The sequence below is a fragment of the Crocodylus porosus genome, unplaced genomic scaffold (genome assembly GCF_001723895.1).
Source record: "Crocodylus porosus isolate Cpor-Errol unplaced genomic scaffold, CroPor_comp1, whole genome shotgun sequence".
NCBI lineage: Eukaryota > Metazoa > Chordata > Crocodylia > Crocodylidae > Crocodylus > Crocodylus porosus.
In genome coordinates this window covers 43,585,609-43,610,964 of record NW_017728909.1, presented here as the reverse complement: position 1 = coordinate 43,610,964, position 25,356 = coordinate 43,585,609, and the positions used below count along the sequence as shown (strand labels likewise).

At 41.5% G+C, this 25,356-nt stretch overlaps 1 protein-coding gene across 7 annotated transcripts in view; it reads right to left on the bottom strand.

Annotated features, from left to right (window-relative positions):
- Positions 1–4,449: 4,449 nt before the first annotated feature.
- The window catches only part of ERBIN (erbb2 interacting protein), a 151,482-nt gene continuing 130,575 nt past the window's right edge, over positions 4,450–25,356 (bottom strand). For 4 of the 7 annotated variants that reach the window (XM_019532159.1, XM_019532162.1, XM_019532161.1 and 1 more), the window contains 6 exons: positions 21,232–21,375; positions 20,182–20,313; positions 14,723–14,932; positions 12,432–12,524; positions 11,322–11,396; positions 4,450–7,717 (listed from right to left, as the gene is read on the bottom strand). In XM_019532159.1, the coding sequence (XP_019387704.1) occupies positions 7,610–7,717; positions 11,322–11,396; positions 12,432–12,524; positions 14,723–14,932; positions 20,182–20,313; positions 21,232–21,375 (762 nt within the window). In that variant the 3' untranslated portion in view covers positions 4,450–7,609. The remainder of the gene's footprint in view (positions 7,718–11,321; positions 11,397–12,431; positions 12,525–14,722; positions 14,933–20,181; positions 20,314–21,231; positions 21,376–25,356) is intronic. The other 3 variants (XM_019532163.1, XM_019532164.1, XM_019532165.1) reach the window with 2 other exon arrangements.

Here is a 25,356-nt window from a genome sequence, read left to right as displayed (position 1 = left end):
ACAAGTGCACTGTGGTAAAAAGAGATCTGGTTCCCAATTCACCATTTGCAAAGCTTGATAGCCTCCAGAAAAAGGGAGCAGGCAGATGTTGGTTGTTGATGTAACACATTGTGTTGCCTGTCATACGTTCTACCCAAATCACCCTCAAGTGCTGCAGAAAGGATTTCCAGGCTTTGTGGACTATCCTCAGTTTCAGTAGGTTGATGTATATCCATCCATGTTGCCCTCTAGAACTAGAGGCCTTTGCCTGATGGCCATCCATCCAGGTGTTACCACTTGGACATCCATCCACGTGTGCTTACCACTTCAGTCTATCACTATAGTTCAGCAACAATAGGACTACCAGGGAAAATATTTTAAGTGCAGGTTAAAGGATTTAGTGCCTGACATGCACTAAATTTTAGCCAATTTTGCATGCAAGGAAAGTGTAGTCTGACAGGCAGCATCATGTAAGCATACAAGGCCATGTAACCCAGGCTGAGTTCTCGGAGTGATGGGGAAAGGGCGTCTAGTTCCAAGATCAGGACTGTCACATTATGAAGCTGATCCTGAGGCAGGCAGGCCACAGCTGGGTCTAAGGTTGTCCCAGCAAACCCTAGTTTTAGAACTGAAGAGCGTGAATGTTGACTTTCAGAACAGAGAGTATGCCTCAAATGACTTCAGTAACAGGCAGAGAGAACTTTTTTCACCAGCCCGTTACACAAGCGAGGAAATTATTGTTTCTCCTGAAGTTTGCTACCAATACTGCAAGCAGCTTGGAGAACACCCCTTTGGACAGTCAGAACGATAAAATGTAAAACCTTATATTGGTGATTTTGACAATCCTCAGGTGCCTCCTGTATGAAGATAGAATAGGTATGTAGAGGTTGTTGTCCTGAAAGTAGAGATGCAAACCAGTCTGCAATTCCAGGGAGATGGCTCTGACAGCAATTATCTTCATAGTACACTTCAACTTAATTGTACTTTAGTTGAGTCTCCTGAATGGCAACGTTCTTCTTCTTCTTTTTTTTTTTTAGGGCTGATTGGTAATCCCTGTAGATAGGGCCTTCTTTCTTGATTCAGGTGGGGAGGACTTTTATTGTCCCTAATGAAAGGAGCTAGAGAACCTCTTGTTGCAAAAGGATCTTGGCAAGAAGGAACCCCTGAAGAGGAGGGGGAATTAAGGATGACCCACTGATTCATAGTGATACAGGGCCTTTTATGTTCAGTCAGACACTTTTTGAAAGAGGATGTAATCAAGCTTTGAAATCTCTTGGGTTAGTTTGGATCTGTCAGCAGTCACAACAAAAACAACACAGCTTATGCTTCAAGGTAGGGCTGTCCAATTTATTGCCCACAAGTGGTTAAAACAAAGCTTACAGGCTCCCGCTGCCTGACAAGTTTCCAGATTCCCCTTCCTCCCTTCAGCTTCTGCTTCCCATCCTCCACCCCGGCGGTGGTGTGGTCTGGGGAGGCCCACAGAACCTGGAGTGGGAGCGTGTACGGTAGGACCCTGCAAGTGGAGGGGTCTATGTGGCAGGCGGGTACTAGGTGGGCAGGTGTAGAGGGTGCATGGCAGGAGGAGCTAAGCAGGGAGCTGCAGCGTGTGGTCTAGCAGAACGATGGGCTGCATGGCTGTATCCAGAGCCAGGCAGCAGAGGTGCTTACATACTCTATCACTAGCTGTGTTAGGGGGGCATAAAAGGAGGAGTGCTTGACTTGAGGTGACCTCAAGGATGATATTCTGGGCACATAGTTGTTTGGGTTTTTTTGTTGATTTAAAAAAAAGGCAGGTGGCAACAGGCCAATCATGCAAAAACAACTATACTGATCTAAATAATTAGTAAAATTAGGTAGAAGCAGTTCAGGCAATTACAGCAAGGTGATTTGACCCAAGCCAAGAGGTTGCTGAGAGAGAGTTAAACATAGTAAGCAAATGACACCTTTTATGTTGGTGCAGCAGGTACACACATGCTGCATGGACACCGCTGGTTAAAAAATTTGCAAGTTCAGGTACATACAGATGTATAAAGGAATATGTACATGGATAATCTCTATATAACCAGCAAAGACCAAGAGACTGCTAATATTTTATATTCACTAGGACATGAAGAATCTTGAACTCGGTTGGAGGAATGGGAATGTGAAAGTATGCCTTCCTTTTAGGCAAAAATCCCAGTGATTATTAGTATCTTGAATTAACAGAATAATTTTCTGCATTCAGAACCTAAACATAAGTTTTGATATATTGCTAAATAAAAGTCTACCATTATGAATACCAAGTAGGACTGTGCAAAACTTCAGCAGCCATTTCATTTTGGAGGTGTTTCGGTGACCGAAACACTGAATACAAAACAAAATGGAAGGCTCCAAAACATCTCCAAAATGAACAAAACCATACGAAATGTTTCAGAAATGGGCTTGTAGGGAAACAGAAACTCAGAAGAGGGAGAGGGAAAGGTGGGGGGAAGAGAAGGACTGCTCTGATGTTGACATCTGTAGCTGGCCAGTGTCTGCAATCTGTCCCTGAGGTCCCTTCCAACCCCAGTGCTCTGGAGGAGGGACGGCAGCCTGCTGTCATCCCACGTACAGATCTGGGGGCCTGTGCCCCCTGGGAGGAGTCTGGCACAGCCCCACAGCCCTCCCAGGGTGTGCCGACCCCTGGATCTGCCTGTGGGATGACAGCATGCTGCTGGCTGGGGCATGCCAGCACCCAAGTCTGCTTGGCACAGCCTGTGCCGAGCGCCAGAAAGAACCCAGTGCTGGCCCCAGCAGCCTGCTGTCATTCCACGTGCAGATCCGGCGGCCGTGCCCCCCGAGGAAGAGTCCAGCACAGCCCCACAGCCCTCCTTTTAAAGTTCTGGGAGACTGGAGCCGGGCGAGGGATGGAGCCAAGCAGGGCAGCCGTGGGCGCTTCTCCCGTGGCTCCCCCTGCCAGGGCAGAGGCAGGCATAGCTGGAGGAGCCACGGGAGCAGCCTACAGCTGCCCTGCCCAGCCCCAGCCTCCCGGCACAAAAGAAAAAAAGCCCCGCATTCACCAGCTGTAGCAGTGACAATCAGGGCCCCTGAGGGCTCGTGGCAGAACCCCCCCCGCCCATGCAGCACAGCACAGGGCAGTGGGGATCGCCCCTCTACCGCTTGGCACCCACGTGGCATCTGTCGCATAGCTCAGGTGTAGCACGGCTCAGCAGGACACTATGCACTGTCTGGGAGCTGGGGTGGCCCCACCTGTCAGCTGGAGTTTGGCACCACTCAGCCCCAGTGGCCCCAGGTCCCACACAGCGCACAGTGCCTTGCGCTGCACCCTGCTGCCCCCCACTGCATAGGTGGGCTTTGCCACAAGCCCTCAGAGCCCTGATCCCAGCTGCTGCAGCTGGTATGCAGGCCTTTTTTTTTTTTCCTTTTCCCCTCCAAGTGCAGGGAGGCTGGGGCCAGGCAAGGGATGGAACCAGGCAGGGGAGCCATGGGGGCTTCTCCTGCTGCCTGGGGAGAGGCAGGCACAGCCACAGGAGATGTGGGAAAACCTGCAGCCTCCTGGCTGTGCCTGTCTCTGGCCCGGCTGATCCGAATCTCTGAATCAGTGCTGAAACAGCGCTGAAACTCCGAAACAGATTCGGTCAAATTGAAACAGCAGAGTGATCCAAAACACCAAAATGAATCAGTCCTTCCGAAATGACCGAATCCAAAATGGAAACAAAACACAGCCATTTCACACAGCCCTAATAATAAGGTATTTTGATAGGTGCAAGGTCCATGCAAAAGAGAGAAAAAGAAGTTTCATTCCTACCTTATTTACACTTTGTTACCAGACAACTCCCAAGAATATCAGTCAGATAACCTGGATTCCCCTTCCAAGCGGTGAGCTCAGTTCTTCATCATTTTCACCCCTTTCAAACCAGATCATTTCCCAAAGTAGCCTTGCTTCAACCCCACTGCCTTACCTTGCCTACCTAATGGGATGCTGAGGTTACAGTAGTTGTGAAAGATGTTAGCTCTGAGAAGCTATTATCCATGCAACTATTTATCCATGGTCCTCTAAGATTCCTGGATGCACGCTGGCTATACAAACAGACCCAAGTAGAAACAAGACTATGCTTAACAGTCTTTTTTAGATTTCATGTTTGATTCCTCACTGATTTCCATTTGGACCAATTTTTCTCGTGTCCTAAATGTCTTCTACCATTCTGTCAGATATTGCTACAGTTATAGCAAAGTTAAAACACACAAAAGACTTACTTTATTTTTTTTGTACAAATATCCATGAAGTGCTGGTCTGTAAATATTCTTACAAATTATGGTCCTGCATCAAGCTTCACTAGAGAAGACCCCTGGGCACTCATGCAGGGTTCCCTTGAAGCACTAATGAAATTTTGATGAAGGATTGATGTCATCTTCTGAATGTTTCAAATCCATAGAGGGAAAAATTATATTTTGGAGAATTTTCCAAAAAGTAAATAAGTCAATTACTCACAGCTTTAAAGAGCATTAGTTTATTATCTATTCTCCATGTGTTATCTCAGAAACAATCTAATTATATACAAAAATTTGGAATGTTGAATAAATGCTGATCAATAAAAACACCATTTCATAGCTGTTGACAAGGGAATATTTCTAAACCAAAACAAATTAATCATAAAAGTTTGATGCAGTGTGTTGCTTATTGCTATGTTTGTGTTCATAGGATGTTTCAAGTATATACACATTTTTAAACTCCAGTCCAAAAGTCAGAAAAATATTTACATAATAAATATGCGGGAAATCTCATAATTTCATTATGTCAGTTGAACTGATTCTTTAAAGAACTGTCATGATCAGAAAGAACACTGAGTTGATGTATATTTTATTAAGTTCATGCTGAATAACTTATGCTGCTGATAGATTTTTCTTTTGTTTGAAAAGTATAGTTTGAGATCCATTAAAAAATAAATTGCTTTCATACAGTCCTTTTCCTCCAGTATTTTGATGGGCTAGTTAAACAGACTACTTTCTCAAAAAAAAATTCTAGAATGATATTTATTTACCCTTAAAACATAGAAATGGAAGGAACACAAAAATGCAAGACATATACCCCCTTCTCCCCCAAAAAACAACCTCCAATTTTTCTGAGCTAAATTATCACCATCAATAGTTTATTTCACAGTTACTTTGCTAACTTAAAAGACAGGCTTTGGCCAAGTAATTCCACAAGAATTACTAAACTTCTTGCTAAAATATTGAAGTCCTACACTTGTATCATAGCCAAACTTTGTTGGTTTTTTTTTGATAACAGAAACTTTCTGTCATACACGAACATACATAAAATTAACTGACACAGTATAATTCAGAAACTTCTGTTAACATTAAAGCAAAAATAAAATACAGCATAACCCCTCATTGATCTTTTTAAACGTACTGTATAATGTACACAAAGTCCAAGATCAATAAAGAATCAGTTCTGCTTTCTGGACCTTTCCCTACCAAAAGATACAGTTTGTGTGTAAAGTCAAGTTAATTTAGGACTTATTTGTATGTATTCCCTTTAAAAAGGCAGAGTGCGATAATAACACAATTAAAAGCAATGAAGGTGTGATGTGAATATTTTGCATTGTCAATAAAAAAATTAAAAAAAGGTTTTAGAAGAAAGGGAACACAGAAGCCTGCCATTATTTAGCCATGTTTCTCATTCTTTTAAGATTAATAACACACAGAAAATAAGTGGATTGTATCAAAATACAGCACATTTCTGCTAATATATCAAAAAATCAATTCCTATGTAAATATTACTGAAAATCAACTAAAAAGAATTAAAATATACAAAGAGTTGTTAAAGGGTTTCAATTAAAATTATTAGAACTATACACAGTACAATAAGCAATAACATCTTTGTAGAAGTGCAATAATATTGGAGTTTATGTATTTAAAAAGTACTGCCTGTTGATTTTAGCTAGCTACAAGGAATTCCTTTCTGTTCCAACGTTTTTTTCCCTCTAAAAACTGAAGTGGGCTGGTGTTTCTGCTAGCCTTATTAAAAACATTTTTATTACAGGTGGGTTGAAAAAAGAAAATATACCAGTTTAGAACTATCAACTGATATATACTTAAGAATGAATTGCAATAACTGAATATTGCTCCAATGAAAGGCTAATCATTAGCCTTGGTTAAAAACAGTTATTGGTCTTCTATGGCACTTTTTCCTGGTCCATAACAACCATATATTAATTATCACTGAAGACTATGCAATCTCTACTCAATTATACAGGACAAAGAGAAAAATAAAGTTACTGTTTCTGGTAAACAAAATTAATAAAAGTATAATCAAATATTTTACACAGTAATAAGGAACAAAGGCAGCCTGTGGTAAATCACCATTACATTAATAAAGTTAGAAACCCTTTAATGACTCTGAAGTGTCTAGTTCACATTTAATGTTACCTGTAGGTACAGCCCTTTAAGAAATATCATTACAAACTGGTGGGTTTCAAGTACCCATCCCTTTGCTCTATGGCTCCCCACAGCAATTCTCCATCACCACTTGACAGTTTCACAAACTTGCTTTGGTTACCTAGCTCCATGCGTATTGTTTCCTTTTAGATTAACAAGGCAATGCAAGGCCAAATATGATCAAGATGGACTTTCTTAACTCTTCCTGTATCATTTACTCTGTGTGCGCATGTGCGGGTGTGTGTGTTTTACAGGCAACACAATCTTAAAAACTGGCCATTTCAGTTTCATTTTTCAAAAATGTATAAATAAGTTTAAAATGGAGTATTTATTATAAAGATTGACATATCACCATTTGCACAAAATTGGGGACTTCCATGGCAGAGAAAAATCTCTGGGCACAACTCCATAGTACAGTTGGAAAAAAAACCCTGGATATGCAACTAAAAAACAGAACTTGAGTTACATATAGCAAATGAATAGTCAGTGACTGTGATAAAAGCAAATCCTGTAGAGCTCATAAAAATGTAATTAGTCTTCCTAAAAAAGACCATAAGCTTTTATTGCATTACTCAAATGGTAGACGTACATTTACCAACTAACCAGCTTTCCTTCTCCCTTGATTCCAGACTTAAATAGCAAATAATTGTTTCACCTGGCCTTTGTATTAACCAACCACACCACCTTCCATCTACCCATTCATCTATACAATGTGCACATAGCAAAGCCAACATTTCAAATCTCTTGTCCACATCTACAGAAGTGGTTTCAGCATAACACATTAATACCTGGTGAATAAAAATAAAGGCAATAAACAGCTACAGGACAGACAGCCCTGCCATCTGTCCACTGGCTACAACTTAGGCTCCTCATAGTCTTGCAAAGTTTAGTAATGTGTATGAATTATCAAAAAATAAACCTACCATCTGTACAAAAACAACGCAGGTTTGTTCTTGAAGGAGTGATCCTTGATTGCTATAATGCTTAAAAACTTAACAATTTTTATTCACCATATGCATTTCCAAAATGATTTCCTGTATGTTCTATACAGTGGTTCCCCCCCCATAACCACAAGTTCAGTATTTCATTGCTGTACAAATTTTGATCATAATTCTTTTCAAGTTCCTTTCATATATAAAAATAGTCAAAATATTCAATTTCCCACAAGTCCTCTGATGAATCTTGTCATTTTTCCCCTTGTCCATGGTATTTATGAAGAAACCTCTCGCACAATGACAAGTTCCACTGTGTTCTGAAAAGTCTTTAGCAAAGACACTGCTTGTCCATGATCAATATTGAGAAAGCTGTATCCATTAGCCTAAGAAGAAAATTGTATTTTATTAGAAGTTAGCCCATGGCAGTTTCCTAGTAACAATGAGTTTAGCTAGAGAACAAGCTGCCTTTTTTACTTCAGCAATCACATTATACGTTATTAAATTGACAGTGTAACCAAAACATGTTGCAGAAAATAACAGGGTAATAGAGTGATCTGGCATGTTAAAGCCCCATGTGTAGAAGTTTGCTCTACCACTGAAGCAAAGGGGCATATTTGCAGGCAAGCAGGTAAGAAGCAGCTGAAGTGCAAAAGATAAAAATTCCATCTATATATGACTTGGTTTTATATTAAACAAAGCTAATAAAGGAAACAGTCCTCTATCCCAAAGGCATACAATTACAGTTTAAACAATATACCCCAGTTTGAAAACTAGAAATGTGCTTTATAACTATGAAAAAAACATCTATCCAGGTCCATTTTACAGATGAAAAGTAGGGGAGGGAGAATTTTGCCCTGAAATTTGCGGTTCTGATACTCAGTAACATCCCAATTATTTTTCAACAGGAGGACAGCCTGTAGATATTGTGGGGGCAGGCAAATCTGATCTTATCTTCAGTTGCAGAAGCTCTGAAATTTCTACAGAACTTCAGAAGCAAGCAGCTTCTTTGGGATTTGGCATTCATTTCCAGCCACTCTAGTTTCCTGCTGAAACACCTGCCCTATCAGGAAATTCAGTAGTTGTGAATCCTTGCCAAATTCACACTGGAGAGGGAGCCTCAATCTGCATCAATATAGCACTAGTAGCTCTCACAAAAGGATATATAAAATGCATCACCAGTTACAGCTGAACCAGAGAACGAATGTAGGATGAATACACCCAGTCACTTATATGCATACTAGTCCTGCAGCCTCCTTCTACAATGTTGCTCATTTTTACTATGTAAGTAGTTTTTGTTTAGCAGAAAGGAAGTTCATTGTGACATCACCAAAGGAAGCAGAATGCCATGAAGACAAATAATACTTAGACACGCTGTATCAGACATCTTCAAGAAAGCAACACTATTATGTTCCTGGTGTATCAAAGCCAATAAAGCTGACACAGTTTTGATTAGTATCTTGTCACACTTACAAACAGAAAAATAGGCCATTCTCTTGCCAACAGTTAAGAATCCAACCAGATATTCACTGACTTTAACAGATGGTATTTAGGGCTACATCCTGCAAAGTACTGGGGCTAGATCCACAAAAACTGTTGCAGCACTTCACTTTGAGACATCTCACTGCCTTGTGGGATCCACAGCCCCGAACTCAGGCTCTACTGTCCAGTTAGAAGCATAAGGATGGAATTAACACAAGCCACCCCTGGAGCAGGGGTCTCTAAGTTAGCCAGTAGGAACTGTGGAGGAGGATGGCTTAACATCCAGGCTCCTCCGGAGCTTAGATGCCGTCTCTGCTCAGGTTTCAGAGTCCTAAACTCTCTCCTCTCTCTTGAAGCAAGCATAAGCCAGCTTTCTCCTCGAGAACAGTCAGGTAGTGGTGGCTGTTTACCTCTACACCCCTTCCTCCTCCCATAGAACAGCTCAGTGCAAGTTTTCATGCAAGACCAAGAACAAATTCCCTCTGATGTCCAAGGGAATTTGATCCTACAACTCTCTCCTGGATAAATGCAGTAACCATGAGGTTTTAGAGTATTCTGAGGTATATTCAATCCCTCCTACTGATGATTTCCCCACTTTGTATGGTATACTTCAATATCCAGTGGGCCAGAAAGAGGGAGCATGACTCAAGATTTGTGTGTTTATGGCATTTACTTCAAGAGTGGTGGGGAGAAGGAGGAGGATGGGATGTGGATTCCAGTACCTGCTCCAAGGAATGCATATAGATTCCCTGTCTATGACCAAATAACTACAATAAAGGCTGCGCTATCCAGCATCTTACAAGCTGGCATGCTCTACTAACTGGCATGCCGGCTTATAAGATAAAGTGAAACCAGAACTGCTCACCATGGCACTTCCAGTTTCTCTGAGCCCCCATGGCTGGGGGTAAAGCAGCCTGTGCTGCTGAGCCCCCATGGCCCGGGGGCACAACAGGCCACGCAGGGCTGTGCAGGGACCACTTCCCTGTCCTGCAGGGCCCTAAATTCTTCTGGGCATGTGAATCGATTTGGAAAAAGATTCAGCTTATCTGGCCATAGACTAAATAGGCAGCTCACAGCTGCCACCAGGGGGTTGGGGAGGGTGGAAGGAGGGGTTGGGGCTGGGACAAGCAGCCCAGCTGGGGCAGGGAGGCATGTTACTTGGGGAGAGGAACACGGTGGGGTGTGGGACATGGGCGCAACAGCACTGGGAGCCCTGCTACTGCTTGCCCAGCCAGGGCTGGGGGCGAGGGGGGCAGGATGTCGGTGCGGCTTGCTCCAGGTGGAAGGGGGCAAGGAGCAGCAGGGCATAGGTCCCAGTGCTGCTGCGCCTGCATTCCAAGCCAGATGGCAAGCAGTAGCAGGGCAGAGTCCCCACTCTCAGTGCTGATGTAGGCGGGGCGGCACTGGGAGCAGAGGCTATGCCCTACTGCCACCCAAAGCAAGCCATGCCTGCTTTGCACCCCTCACCCCACACCAGCTGGGCAAATGGAAGCAGGACATAGCCCCTGTGGCTCCCCCCCACTGGGGCAGAGGCAGGCAGAGAAGCCTGCAAGGCTGGCCTGCCCAGCCTAGTCTCCCAGCACTTAAAAAAACCAAAACAAAACAAAAAAAAGGCCCCACACTCACTGGCTGCAGGAGTGGTGATTGGGACCTTGGGCACTTGTGACAGACCACCCCCCCATGAAGCATGGGGCAGTGGGGAGCAGCGGGGATCCCCCTGCCCCTGGCACCCATGTGACAGCTGCCTCATGGTGCGGGTGCAGTGCAGCTTGGCAGGGCGCTGCACGCTGTCTGGAAGCTGGGGCCGCTGGGGCAAGTACGGGGTTTTTTTTTTTTCTTTTTTAAAGTGCTGGGACTAGGCTGGGGCTGAGTGGAGGATGGGGCCAGGCAGGGCAGCCATGAGGGCTTCTCTCATGTCTCCCCCACCACCCGGGGAGAGGCAGACGCAGCTGGCGGATCCATGAGAGAACTTCCAGCCACCTGGCTGTGCCTGCCTCTCCCCGGCTGATCCGAATCACCAAATCTCTCTGAATCAATGCTGAACCTTCTGAAGCTGATTCAGTAGAGTGATCCAAATCTCCAAATTGAATCCCTGTCCTCTGAAATGGCCAAATCTGAATCAAATACTTCCCTATTCGCACAGGCCTACTGGCAGAGCTCAATGTGTGCACACGTATTCCATCCTAAAACAAGATATAGACACCAAACACTGGCTTTCCTCTTCACAAATGTTAATACCAAGATTTGAAAGAATATATGACTCTGATCACTACCTAAAAATTTTACTTTATTTATTACCAATTCAAATGTTAACGGAAAGGACCTTTAAGATATTAATTGAGTATCTCAGTTTTTTTGGAAGAAATGTTGACAAAAACCACACAAAGAAAGCAATTCTCCACTATTAGCCATAAAAAGGAAAAGCCCTGATTGACAACACCCTGCCCAGCCAACCTTTTCTAGATAATTAAGTGACCCATTTAATTGATTTATAAGAAACTAAAGTACCTGGATTATTTTATCTCCAGGGTGCAACAGTTTTGATGCTGGTCCTTCAGGTTGTACTCTGGTTACAAATATACCCTTTAAAAACAAATAAGGGAAAAATAATTTTGACTGCATTTATTTGAAGTCAATATAATTTAAGACGTTAGTTTTTTCCATATTTAGTAGAAGAGAACCTGAAATATCTGAATTCTGTATACTTACTGGTTTTTATGATTAACACCTTACATCCAGCAGAACTAAATTTATTGGCAAACTGAATGGCATTTTTCCCCTATCCAAACCTCCTTTGTTTAAGCTGGCATATATGCACTGTTGCAGCATCTGTACAAGAAGGGGCATGCATATGCAGCAACAAAATAGTGGCACTTTGTGCCACTACTTTGTGCTGCAGTGCCTGCCCCTGCTCATGTGGTTTGCAGCAGGACACATTGTCCCGCTGCTCCATGTGCTGCAGGGGGAGACGACTGGGGCACAGGGTGCCTCAGTGCAAGGCTAGCCAGCAGGCAGCCCCTATGCTGAGGCACCCTATTCCCCAGCTAGCCAGAGAGTGACCCAGGGCTGCCTGCTTCCCTGTCTCTGAGCACTGTGAAGTCCTGGCACTAAGGCATACTGCACCCCAGCCAGCCATGCCCTTGGATCCCGCACGTCTGGATCTGGCCTATGAGGCAAGATGGAAGGGATGCTATAAGCTAAAATTCTTTCTATTGGATTTTGTAATAGTCAGTTCCATAATTCACTAATATGACTATATTGCTAGATATTTTTAATATCCTGCCATAAACCGAATTTGAACTGTCTCACTGTCACTTGGCTACACTGCACCTTACCCTTTCCTACTTCCTTAGCGCCTCTGTCTTTATAACCTTTCCCCCCCGTTCTCTTCCTCAATAGCTTTTTTCCATTTTTCTTTCTTTTTTCTTTATTTTTTTTTTTAAGTATTCTGCCTCATTCTTACCATATACTACTTCTCCCTCACTTCTGTTTTTGAGTCTCCCTCACAATCTCAGCAGCTATATTTAATTTAATGTTTGGTATTTTAAAGTTTTGCTTTACATGCTGCTTTAAGGATAAGAGAGATTTTAAATAAGTGCACATATATGAAATACTCACATCATCATCGGGTCTGAACGGATTTCCTCTACCGCCAACTCCTCCTGATATACTAAATCCAAGCTCTGGATCTTTTTCAATTCTCACGCAAATCTACATTGTTACAAAGAAAGTAAAAACAAATGTGCTGAAAGTTCAGAAGCAAAGAAATAGATATGCATGCAGATATCACATAATGTTTAATTATGATTATGTAATCAGTGGAATCATGACCAAAAAATAAAGTGACAAAAAACTGATTTCTAGCTTACTATGTTTAGCATTTGCATTTTTAAACACATACAAGGAATCTTTCAACAGAACAGCAGACATAAGTCATAAAAATTTGAACTAAGAAAAACAATAAATTGCACTCTCAGCACTCCTATTAATAATATTCAGATACTTTGACTGAAAGTCTTCAAATAAAGACAAGCACTTACTAAAAAGACTACTGCAGTTCAAGAGAAATCATCATATCTCAAATACAGATTCTAATAAAATGTTCTAGTAAACAGCATCTTAAAACACAATTCATAACTAAACTGGTAAGTTTTATGATGTATTATTATCTAATCAGACACTGCCACATATATTAAGTCTAAGCCCAGAAATATTGAGGTGTTACACAAATCGTTTAATAGCCTAATTTACATAGCTAACAAACACACATTACCTCAAATATATAAACAACTCCTCCCTATCCTTCCTTCTTCCTTGATACTTCAAGTTGATTCCACTAATTCATAGCCTATTTTCCCTCTTTCAGATTCCTACAACTAACCCTGTCTCTCTTGGCTGGCTGGAAAATAAAAATGCTGTTTTTGAAAAGTATGTTTCACTATTTGTTTTCATTTGGTATTAGGACTAGAGACAGACTACTTTCAGCACTCTGGGAAAAGACAGAGAATACAAGGCAATAACCTAAGGGTTAGACACTCGACTAGCATGTGGGAGCAACAGTTTAAAGGTCCAGGATGAAAACAGCAGTGACTAGAACCCAAATGTTCTACAACCCAGGTAAATGTCTTAACCACTGGACTAGAGATATTCTCTTGCTGGCTCAACGAATGTTTATTCATGCATAAAAATAATTTAAAGTGGACCAGTCCAAACAGGAGAGGTAAAGAGGGGGAAGTGACCCTATAGCCTAGTAACTGTAGTTAAAAAGATGTCATGTTTTCCCCATTCCCATGTTCTCCTGCTTCCCACAATTTACAATGATTGTAGAGGATGTGCCTTGAGCTCAATCTCCCGGCTAATTATGATCACAAAATATGACTCAAGTGACTGCTTACATGCCACCACTTTATCCAGAACACTACCACCTAGTGCTCTTCATGAAACCTCAGGCTGCAGGCAGGTTGGGGCAATGTTTCAGACAGTTTAAAGTCTCAAAGAATTCTCAGTATCCCAGAATATTCTCTCAAAACCCCTGCTGTTCCAAGGGGATGCATCGAAGCAGGTCACTGAAAAGAGGCACCAGATATAGAAGCTTCCCACCTTGCTGGAAGATTGCACAGCTTTGAGCTGTGATTTAGAATCTGATTTTCCTAGGCGAGGTCAGAACCTACTGAGGAATAACAATTCCTCAAGTCTCAAGTAGCTATTATTAAGCAGCTTGCAGCTTTTAACGGTCAAAACACAGGAACAGCTTCTGCTTTGAAAGGAGGTGATGGAAAGGTGTTCTCCATGAAGGGTCCAGCCCAAGTTTTGTTAGTCATTTGGGCATTCTGCAAAAATCACCTTATTCTACCCTTGGTTTTTGACAAGGAACACTCACTATTAAATATTCATGTTATATTACCATTCTGGATGAATAGTGCTAGTCTAGATGGTCTCATGTGGACCATGTATATTTTGATTTGAACGACCCCTTCTGTATTTTTTAATGATTGCGTAAGCATGAAAAGCCAGAAGACTGAGAAGTAATTCACATCTTAGTAGAAACAGCCTAACTGAAAGCTTGACACGCTTCGGATAAAAGCATGAACATGTTTAATTCTTCGTAATAATTTGCATATCTAAAGAAAGAGAACAAAGCAAAATCAGACTAAATGTATGATTTGGGGCCATTTACAATATTTTTTCTTTCTCTTTCTCTTTTTTAAGGGTGTAATGACAGAACTCAGATATAGTAGCTCTTTTGCTGGGAATTAAACTCCAAATGATTTCTGTCATACATTCAGCAATAGTAGTAAATAATAATAATACTACCCAGTACTCACAGTTACTAATGGATGGAAATGATATATAATCACTCATTAGTAACCTATCCTCATGGCTGCAATGCATGTCATGTTTATCCTTACCTCTTGTTTTGCCAATTCATGCCCTTGTCTGGGAGAACATTGGGGCTGAGAATAGGGAGGCTGATGGGCAACTTTCAGCATCAGATAATCAATTAATTGTTCTCTAGAGGGATGTCTTGCCACAGACGCTTGGGGAGGGGGATGATGGACTTGACTATAGTTTGCCTGAGGCCTCAGAGGCTGGCACATCTGCCCATTTGTCAAAGGTATCTGAATAAAACATGAAGCAATTTTAAATAACATTTTTATAAAAACAATCCTCAAATTGTAGACAATTATTTTATCATTTCCGATGTTTGACTTTTTAGAGCATTTTTATGAGCATTACTAAAACTCAGTTTCATACCATGTAGTACTACATTACATTTTCAGTATACTTATCAGCACTGACTTAGGAAGAAAGTGTGAAAAGCCAAACTTACTCTGCATTCATCTGCTATAATAGACTAGACAACCTCCTCTTTGCTTTTAACCCTTGTTTCACTGGAATTCATCTCAAGTGTTTGGCAATACGTTTAACAGAACTGCTATTTGGTTTATATCACTAGAGTTTATAACTGCTTTGTTGTACAGTATTTACTGGATTTTATTTAAAAAATCAGGTTCTAAATAATTCATACACAAAAAGTTAAGGTAATTAAATGAGGTGAATACCATGCAAAATAGGAGAAAAATAGTTTATGCACTTGGTTGTATTTTTACTTGCCACTTAACTGGAAAACCTCTTCTAAGAACAATACAGGAGACATTACAGAACCTTTCATTTGAAAACTTATGTAAGAAAATTTCCCACCTGTTGCTTTCTTCTGAATATCTATTAATTTGATTTGATAGATACCATAACAGCCAGTACCAAAGCAATGCCTGCAAGTAGTATTTGAGCAGGCCACAGGGGTGATTAATTTATGTTAGAAGTCTGTGTCAATGGACAAGAACACCTCTTTCTATTCATTCTAAACATCTAATATATCTTCAATGCCTAAACTCATATCACTTATTCTGTAAAGTTCTTCCTTCCAATATTTTGGCTCCTTATTTATCTGCAGAACATCTCTGCAGATAAAGAATTAGTCCCTATATTAGTATGTTCAAGTGCTAAAATTTTACTCTATATTGCTAAACTATTATTTTAAATTATTTGAAAATTTCAGGTGCTATGAATGCTGTGTAAATAGTCCTCTATATCCCAGAAGCTGTTCAATTTGAGTGATGTTCTCTTTTTAAAACAATTCTGAAAAATAGTAACCTGCATCACCAAGTGGAATAACAATGTATGCAAATCAAAATTGGTTCTCACTCATGATTTTGCAACTCTACTGTTCTCAATGGATTTGCATAAACAAAAATGACTTATTTGGTTGATGGAAAACACACACACACAAACTGTATAGACTCCAGGTTACTTCCTCTTAGTAGCACTGGCTCCTTAACTGACAACAGGTGCAAAAAGCCATAAAAATTATCACTGCCCATATTAAATAGATACAAGTATAAATACAAAAGAAAAAAGATCTATTGCATATGGTATGGGATTATTACTATAAAGAACATGGCAGCTCCCTGTAACATTTTATCATCATCTGCTTGTTATGGGGCTGTTTATCATGGTGCATTTACGAGGTTAATTCAAGAAGGTTTTCGCTGCACAACAGGCAGGAAGAAGGAAGGACAAGGTGGCATCTTGTAGACTTAATTGGTCCAAAGAAGCACGTTTTCATAGGTGATGGCCTGCTTTGTCATGCACTGTGAATGGACTTAGTTTTTATGCAAGTCCAATCATAGCATCTGACAAAGCAGGCCTATATGTATGAAAGCTTATCCTTCTCTGAACCAGTTAGTCTCTAAGGTACAAACAAATGTCTCATTTGACCTGAACCTAACTGTCCCAGGGTTTGACAGGAAAACAGGAGAAACACAGTAATTTATTTACATCACTCTTTTAAGATGCATTGCTACCCTTTTGCCAGTAGGTGGCCAGCAAGAGCACACAGCTTGGCTGGCCTCTCTCTGGAATGAACCACAATCACTGTGCTGACATACAACAGAACATCTTGGGGAAGTGTTAGTACATTTTATCTTGCACACTTCAGAGGGACTTGAAGCAGGACAGTAGACGTATACATCTGTATGATACTGGGACAAAAAGCTCTCTTCCAAGACAAATGCAATGTCTGTTCATAGTCTAAGGTGCCACCCTGCCATGTATTCTGCCGGATTTCAAACTAACATGGCTAACTACAGCTTCATAGACAGGAAGAAATACAATGACCTGATAGCAGAAGCTTTACCATTACTGGAAAATGAGGCAAAAACCCCCCAAACCAGTCGCTTTAAGAACCACAATAATCGGACAGAGATAAAACAGTAGGGAAAGCTCTCTCTCTAGCCTCCTGGTGATATGTCTACACTGATTTCGCCACAATCAAGAGAGAAGAGACTGGTTTGGCTGGACTTAAAAAAGAAACAAACACCTTCTTTAAAGAGGCAGGTAGAGGTTTTGTGCTAAACTGAACCCCAGATTCAAATGAAGCCTGGATAGAGCTGCCAAGTGCAGGGTTTTGATAATCAGCAGCTTGTTGTCCCAGACTGAATGGGGAGACAATCAGCTGACTGTCAGTTCACCTTACTGGGGACTCAAACCAGCCCTGATGCAGTCTGATTCCTGTCCCAGATTACACTGGATCCAGTTTGAGTTTCTGGTACAGTCCCGGGGTGTGGCTGGAGCCAACAACCAGCTGTCAGCACCAGCAGGACCTGAGGGCACTCCTCTTTTAATCTGCTGGTGAAAGGAGAGCCTAGGATTATGATTCTGGGCTCCCCATACACTGGGAAGTAGTAATGGCACAAAAAGGTCTGATCTCCAATTCCAACAGTCACTTTCTAACAGGCATGTGTGGCAACGCAGGAGGCATGATTGCTAGGATCAGGAATCAGATCCCATTGTGCCATTAAATGACCATGTGCCAAGAACTGTTATTTACCAAGTTCTGGGTTGCACCTACTGAAATTAGTAGGAGACAGGTTTAAAACTAACAAGAGAAAGTACTTTTTTTAATGCAGCGCATAATTAACTTTTGCAACTCATTACCCCAGGAGGTTGTAGTTACCATATTTACTCAATTCCAAGATGAGTTTCCCCCCACCCCCATTTAAAGTGGGAGGAAAGCCCCTTAACTTGGAATTGAGTATGAGGTGGGCAAGGGAAGGGGGGGGCAGGCAGCTCCAGCCCTGACCCTGACCTGAGGTCAAAGCTGCAGCTGCCACCTGCCCCCTCCACTGCCTTTTCTGATACTGCAGGGGAAGTAACGCATTTCAGACAACCCTCCAATTATAAAACATATTTTAAAATTTCTATGTATAGAACCTAATTACTAGATGGTTGTCTTAAATTCAGGGTTGTCTTGGATTTAGGTAAATACAATAACATAGCCAGGTTCAAAAAGGGACTAGACAAATTTATAAGTGGCAGATCCATTAACAGCTATTAAATAGAACAGTCAACGATGTATCCTTTGGCATCTCTAAGCCAATGATAGTGGATACCAGGGAAAGCAGGACAGGGGATAGATCCCTATAGATCAGGGGTGAGCAAATTGCGAACCACCAGGCCATTCTATCTGGCCCACAGAGCCCCTAAAAATTTTAGAAAATTAATATTTATCTGCTCCTGGCTGCCTGTCACATGACCCTTGATGGCTTGCCAAAACTCAGTACGCGGCCCTCTACCCAAAATAATTGCCCGCCCCTGCTATAGGTATACCCTGTTCATATGTTGTCACTCCAAAGCTTCCATTGGACCATTGGTCTGACCCAGTATGACACTTACAGTCTAAACCATAGAGGAGTTTCTCTTCAACCTTGAGGCAGCTCAGAATAAGAAAAGCACTACAGGTAGTTAAAGCCACCTCAATCTGTTACAAGGTTTGTTTTGTGCCTCCAGGATATCCATTGGTGTAATCAGCCTTTATGCCAGTTCAAACAAGGAAGACACACAGACATTTACACTTGCATTAGCACTGTCTACTAGAATCTGGTGTAGAATTACCCAAGGGAAAAAGACTATCATCAGATAACCATTTACTCAAGGCAAACAGGGATTACCTGCTCCTCCACTACCAGGTATGAAGTACTGCACAAACACTTACTGCAAGCAGCTACCCTGGAACAGTTGCTCATCTGTCCATTTTAGTTCCCAGTGCAGTTTACATTTGGATACAAAAAATGTAAATTAAACTGTTGTAAATGTGTTGCGTGTCCAGGCCCTTAGAGATTAAACTAGATTAGTATGACCACGTCTGTGGTGTCTGGCTGGAGTGCACTACAGCAGGGGTTGTCAACCGGGGGTATGCGTACCCCTGGGGCACTCTGGGGTATGTGGGAGCGGGTGGGGACAGAGCGCTGCCACTCCATACCGCTGTCTCACAAGAGCAAGGCCAGGGCCAGACAGAGCTGTTGCCGCTCGCCATGGCCCCACTGCTTACCACGCACCTGCCCCTTCCCCCCTGCTCCATGTCTAGCTGTTTGCCCCCTCCCCACAGGAGTACACTTAAGAAGGGGGCCACCAGGGGTATAGTTACTAAAAAAGGTTGAAAACCCCACTCTAAAATATGTCACACTGTTTCAGTTGGGCTGCTTTCTAAACTAGAAGTAGTGCAAGTAGGGCAAAATAATCAGCCTGCCTACAACACTGTACAAATGTAGCTACACTATTTCTGATTTTGGAGGCAGTCTGTGTGAAGCAATTCACACAGTACTTGGGGTTGATATTTCCAGGCACAGTGGGCACTTTACACATACTCTGGGGATGGAGTGGTGCTTTAATTAGAGTGCCTCTGAGAGCTGCTCTAATTAAAGCGCTGCCACATCTTGTGCATCAGCACCCCTGCACTTAAAAATGGCGGCAGGCATGCTTGATCTTTGAAAAAGCTTTAGTTCAAATGCCCCTACTGCCATTTTTAAGTGTAGGGATGCTGATACATGAGACTCAGGAGGCTGCTGGAGCGTGGTAATTGCTGCGATTAATTGAGTCTGCTCCAATGTGCTGGTATTCCAGCGTGTCGGAGCAGCCTCCATGCTTGAGTATGGGCGCCCAGTAAGTTTACTACACAGACCTGGCCCAATTTTTGCCACAACTTAAGTGCTGACATATTTTTAAAATATCACATTTATTTGTTGCTCTAAGATTGCATGACATATTCAGGAGCCCATGTGTAACACAACCTCCTTTGCTGCAAGATCTCTGCTTATTAAAGCTTTGCCTTTAACTTCTGTCACCAGGATCCAAATCAACACTCTTCTGACAACTATTTCTCCATTGCTGTGATTGCCATATTATTTATCATTTCACCAGGAACACCTGAGTGAAAACCAAATCCTGCTTTTCATTTAAAAACAGCTGACCAATTTCAAACTGTACTATTTGTTTCACAAAGGATGTAGGTTTTCATGCAGTTTATTACCTGTATAGCTACTTTCTTCATGCTGTCTGGTGGAACATCTTTGAGACTAAGTGTGGCAGTTGAATAGGCTGGCTGTCCTGAAATGAATACTTCATCTTGGCCTTGCTCTCCTGGAGTTGATGCCTGGGGATGCTTTAAATAGGATAGAAAAAGTAAGCATGTATTTCTTCAAATTAACAAGATGATTAAAAATGTCCTTAAAAAGATTAGAATAAACTTCTGAATCCCTTTGTTTTCATATGTTTTTCTTGTACAGATGCTAAGTATATCATCATTTGAATTTATGCAGAGAACTTAAATTCTATCAGTGCTGCCCTGCTTGTGACTTTTAACCCCAATTTTTAAGATTGAAACCGCTAAAACTCTTTAGCATATAACAATACAGGTAGATTCATGAGAAAAGCCAACACATTTTCATGGCTGACATTCAAGTATTAGTCAGATTAAGGCAAATCTGTTTGACTTTTCTGCTAGATTAAGCAAACATACCATTATTCAGACCACTCAGAGTTGAGGATTTATTTCCTGTTTTTCTTACTGGCCAATATAAACATTTAAATTTGCTTAAATGCCTTTAAACATCTTTAACAATGACATGCTAAACCAGAATTTTAAAAAACCCAAACAAACAGCATAACTATATTTAGTTATTGTATCCCTTCTCAAATCTCTATAAAGCTGGATCGGATTCAGAAACAAAGGAACATAATTTATTGTTTTAGCTAAGGAGAAGGGCAAAACAGAAAATCTAGTTACACATAATCATTTGCCTATGAGAGCCAATTAGAAAACAAAATTTTATTAGCAATATAGTAAGTGAAAAAGCCTACTTGTAAACAGGATAAAACATATGAACTTAAGGTAGTTCAAGTGGTTGGGTTTAGAACTATGAACTCCCACAACACAAAATGTAACTACTGTACTTTATAGTTAGGACAATATTTTCCATATACAAGGAGGCAAAACTATTTAACAACTGATTTAAAAAACAAACTTCAAGGCTCCTTTTTCCCCATTTACATATTGCAATATCCTACAGTAGGTACTCACACGGACAATGTGCACACCAGAACCTCTTCCGTCTGCAACACTCAAGGCAACACTACCCTGGCTGCCATGCAGATCCCTAGAGCTGCCATAGTGAAAGCTGCTAACTGCAGCATAATTGGAATTAAAGGACCTAGACAGCATGCTCTGAATAAAGAGGGGACAGATTTAACACAGAGATTAGTGCAGCATGCACAAACCACAAGACATGTTATACAGAGACCAATACAAACACATATTCCATGTCATGCAAAAATAAATACCATGCAAACAAAGAATTGACACTGCCACTGTGAAGTACAGAGAGCAACTCAGTGACATTATTTATCACAGTTGACCTTTATTTAAAATCAACATGCAACCTAACATAGTGCACACACAAAATTACATGTAAAGTCATTCACATGTATGTGTGCTCAGGAAAACAAAGCTGCTTTATTTATCTAAACTGTCAGATTAAGTATGCACAATATATGATGTATATATGTTGATGGAAATTAAAACCTGATAGCCAAGGTGCCTTTCAGAGCCATTGTTTTTTTTCAATTTTCAATGATGGTTAGTACAAATAAAAATTTTTCCAACAATTGAAGTTTTATGTTTTTTTCTTTTGCTTTTTGTACCCTACCAACAGAACAGGAACGTATTATCAGTGTCTAACATGCATTTCAAGAGTATTTTATTGAACAAATAGATTCCACTCTTAGACAGCACTAACAAGGACCTCCTAGGCCATGGAATTCAATCTCCCAGTACTGCAGAAAACCCAACAGGTAATGTACATTTCAGAATATTTTGAGGCAATTGTTTCTGAGCTACAGCACCTTGCAACACTGACAAGAATTTCAAAAATAAAAGCAGAAAGATCATCACCTTGCAAACACAGATATTTATAGTTACAAGGGCAAACAGGGACACCAAAATAAATGGAAGAAAATCCCCAAATTATTCAAATTAACTAGACCTATTATTTCAACACTGACACAGAAGCCACAGCATGATGTTACTGCAAACAAAGTTACATTAACAACATTACAGGTAAGCTATAAAATGTTAAAGAGCAGAAGTTTTGCTTGTTCCTATAAAATTCCTTTAAGTTAAAATATCATTGGATGGAAATACTGTAACAACAAGTCTTAGGAGAACTCACTGCTTGCTTTTCTTTACCACACAGAGTACTACTTTTCTGAATGCACCTCACCAGGTAGACTACATTGACCATTTCAGGGCCAGGCACACACGGAAGAAAACTGGTGCAGGTCAGCTTTCATCCATAGGGCAAGAGCATATATAGGGCAGTTCCCACAGAGCAGCTAACATACTGTCCCTTGTTAACTTTGTGGTAATTTGCTGTGTATGACCATATGGTCAGATTAGACTTATTTAAACTACAACAGCCATAAGCAAAAAAAGTCAACAGGCGTTCTGTTCTTCTCCATGTGGGATGCTCCATCTGGGGCCACTAATCATTGGAAAATTCTAAAGAAGTTATATTCACTCAAGACTACCTGGGGTTTTTCTGTTAGCACTCACCTTGGCCCGCTGGCATCCTCTTTGAGTTATAGAGACTTGCGGTAAGTTTGCCTCAATTTCCTCTTCTGTTACCTATAACGTATTTCATCAGAACCATCTGTCAGGTGACAGATGAGGAAATCACAAGTCTAGTGACTTGTACAAGCATTCAGCTAAATATCTAACAGTACTTTACCCTCTCAAAATTGCACCCATAGTCTCTCTCTCTCCAGTAACCATGCTGTTGGGAAAAAGTAGGGAAACAAAGGCTCCCCAACTCTGGGTTCTGGCTAAGGGACCTTGAATTATACCAACTAAAGATGTTGTTTCTCAGTCCCTCAGGGCTTCAGACTGCTTCCTACTCTACCTCTTAAAGGAGTACTCTCTCATTAGTATTGTTACTCTTCCTCCTTAATTGCACTACCAGCTCCCCTGAAGTCTGTTACCTCTCAAAACTAGTCTACCTCTCTGAGCTTCCTCTAAATAGCTCCTCCGCTTCTCTATTTTATAGGCTCTCTTTACTTCCATTAGGTCCAAGTAACAATGTCATCTCCCACTCTTTCACTACCAGCTCCTGGACTCTTATGAATACAACAGTACAGTGTCAGTAAAGTTAGCCTTCCAACTGAGGGCACCTGATAAATTAATACCACAACCTGCAGACATTTTCTTTCTCTGCCATACTTCTTGCTCCTCACAGAGTCACAGGAACCATCTGTTCTCCTTCCCAGCCAACCCCCAGTTCCTGGGCTCTCAGCCTCTTTAGACCAGTATCTACCAAAAGTAATCTGATCTAAGATGGCCAGTCTTAAACTCTTAGAAAGAACAGCAAAGAACATTTTGGACTAAGGACAATAGGCTGTGTAGCCCCCAGATATGACACTTTCTTCTGCTAAACCTGGGAGTACAATTCTGATGGGAAGCATAAAATGGAAAAGTAGTGTACGTGCTGACAACATGCAAAACCAGTTACCCTTCTTCCCCAAGTAACTTGTCCTTTTCAAAGTTGTCTGTGCATCCATCCAACTGCAGGAACCTAGCAAATATTCCAGTGCCCCAGAAGGAGGAATTAATTCTAATTAAGTAAAAACTTATCTTTCCACAGACAACATGAGACCCAAGTAATGAAAAAATATAGAACTATGTGAACAGAAGTCCAGGTAGTAGTCCTGCAGCTATGGGAAGCTAAGGAAACGTTGCAGTACACAACCAATGTTGTCTCTCCCAGCAGATAAAAACAAGCCCGAAAGATACTATCATCTTGTTAAGATACTATCATCATATAGTTAAGACAAATATTCATCAAATTATCTAAATGATTTCACCCTGCTTATTCTATATCAAGCTCCAATAAAACAACAAGAATAACAACAACAATGCTAGCAAGAGATCAAGAACAGGTTAAATAGTTGAATTAAATAAAGGAAGAGTTTGCTGATTAGCTGCCTTGGTTAAGTGGAGGCTTGACTGAAAGAAAGAGCTAGCTCAGTAGCTTCTTACGGGTACCAGGCAGATGAAAGAAATCTTACCTATATATATGCAACATATGTTCTGCATTGCAATATAGGCATGCATACCTTCTAAACAGAAACATATAACAGATTCATGTGCTTTCAGAATCAGTGGCAGTGTTCTGTCCTTTCTCTACAAGAGCAAGACTTGCACATCTGGTGCAAATGCAACAGGCTCCTTTACCAGGAACTTCCATGTCTATGCAAGAACTAGACCAATGGTTCAGGAGTGGGGGGGGCTGTGGGCAGGTTTCAGGGGGCCTGCCAAAATAAACCCGAGAGCAGGTGTCACTGACACGGCAGAATCCCCAGCACACCTGCCCAGTAGCGACTCTGGTTAGCAGTGCCTCACCACCCACTGTCCCCCATGGGCTGCCCAAGTCCCAGCCCCCGCCCAGGTAAGTGCAGGCATGACTGCAGCCCCAGGCACACCCAGGGCACCGGCTGAGAGCCAAGGGGGCTGGCAGAGCAGAGCAAGGACTGCACACCCCCAGCAGCACAGGAACCACACACACTGGGGAGTGCTGTGTCCCTGCCCAGCCTGGCCTGGCAGAGTGCTTGGGTGAAAGTTTCTGTGCCCTCAAATCCTCAAGAAGGGAAAGCACCACTGGGGTCCCCCCAGCCCTGCCCTGCCCACCCCTATATACAAAGCATGAAAGAGGTTAAACTTTAAAGGGGTTATTATATATCTATATCTATCTCCCCATCTCTTTCATACTCAGCTTAACATCCATTTATGTGGTTTGGAATTTAAAGGAAGAAACAGTTCATCCCATCCACATATGAGCATTTTTCTTCTTAATTTTCCTCACAGGCTGTGCTCTGCATTAGTACCTTTCCTGGAAGAGCCAGAATTGCTTTAAGAAAGTGAAGAAGTAGGTCTTTTTTTAAATGGGGAAACTGAGGCACAGAACTTTTCAAGGAGCTTTCCCAAGTTTACATAGAAAGCCAGTGACAGAGTTGGGAACAGAGTTTAGATTTTCCACTCTGTTTCTTAACCTCATCACTGTTCCCCCGTGGTTGAGTGCAGCCTGACCATGACTCGTCAATATGTGTTTAAAAAAGTGTTAAGTTTGTCTACTGCGAGCTTCATAACATGTTAACA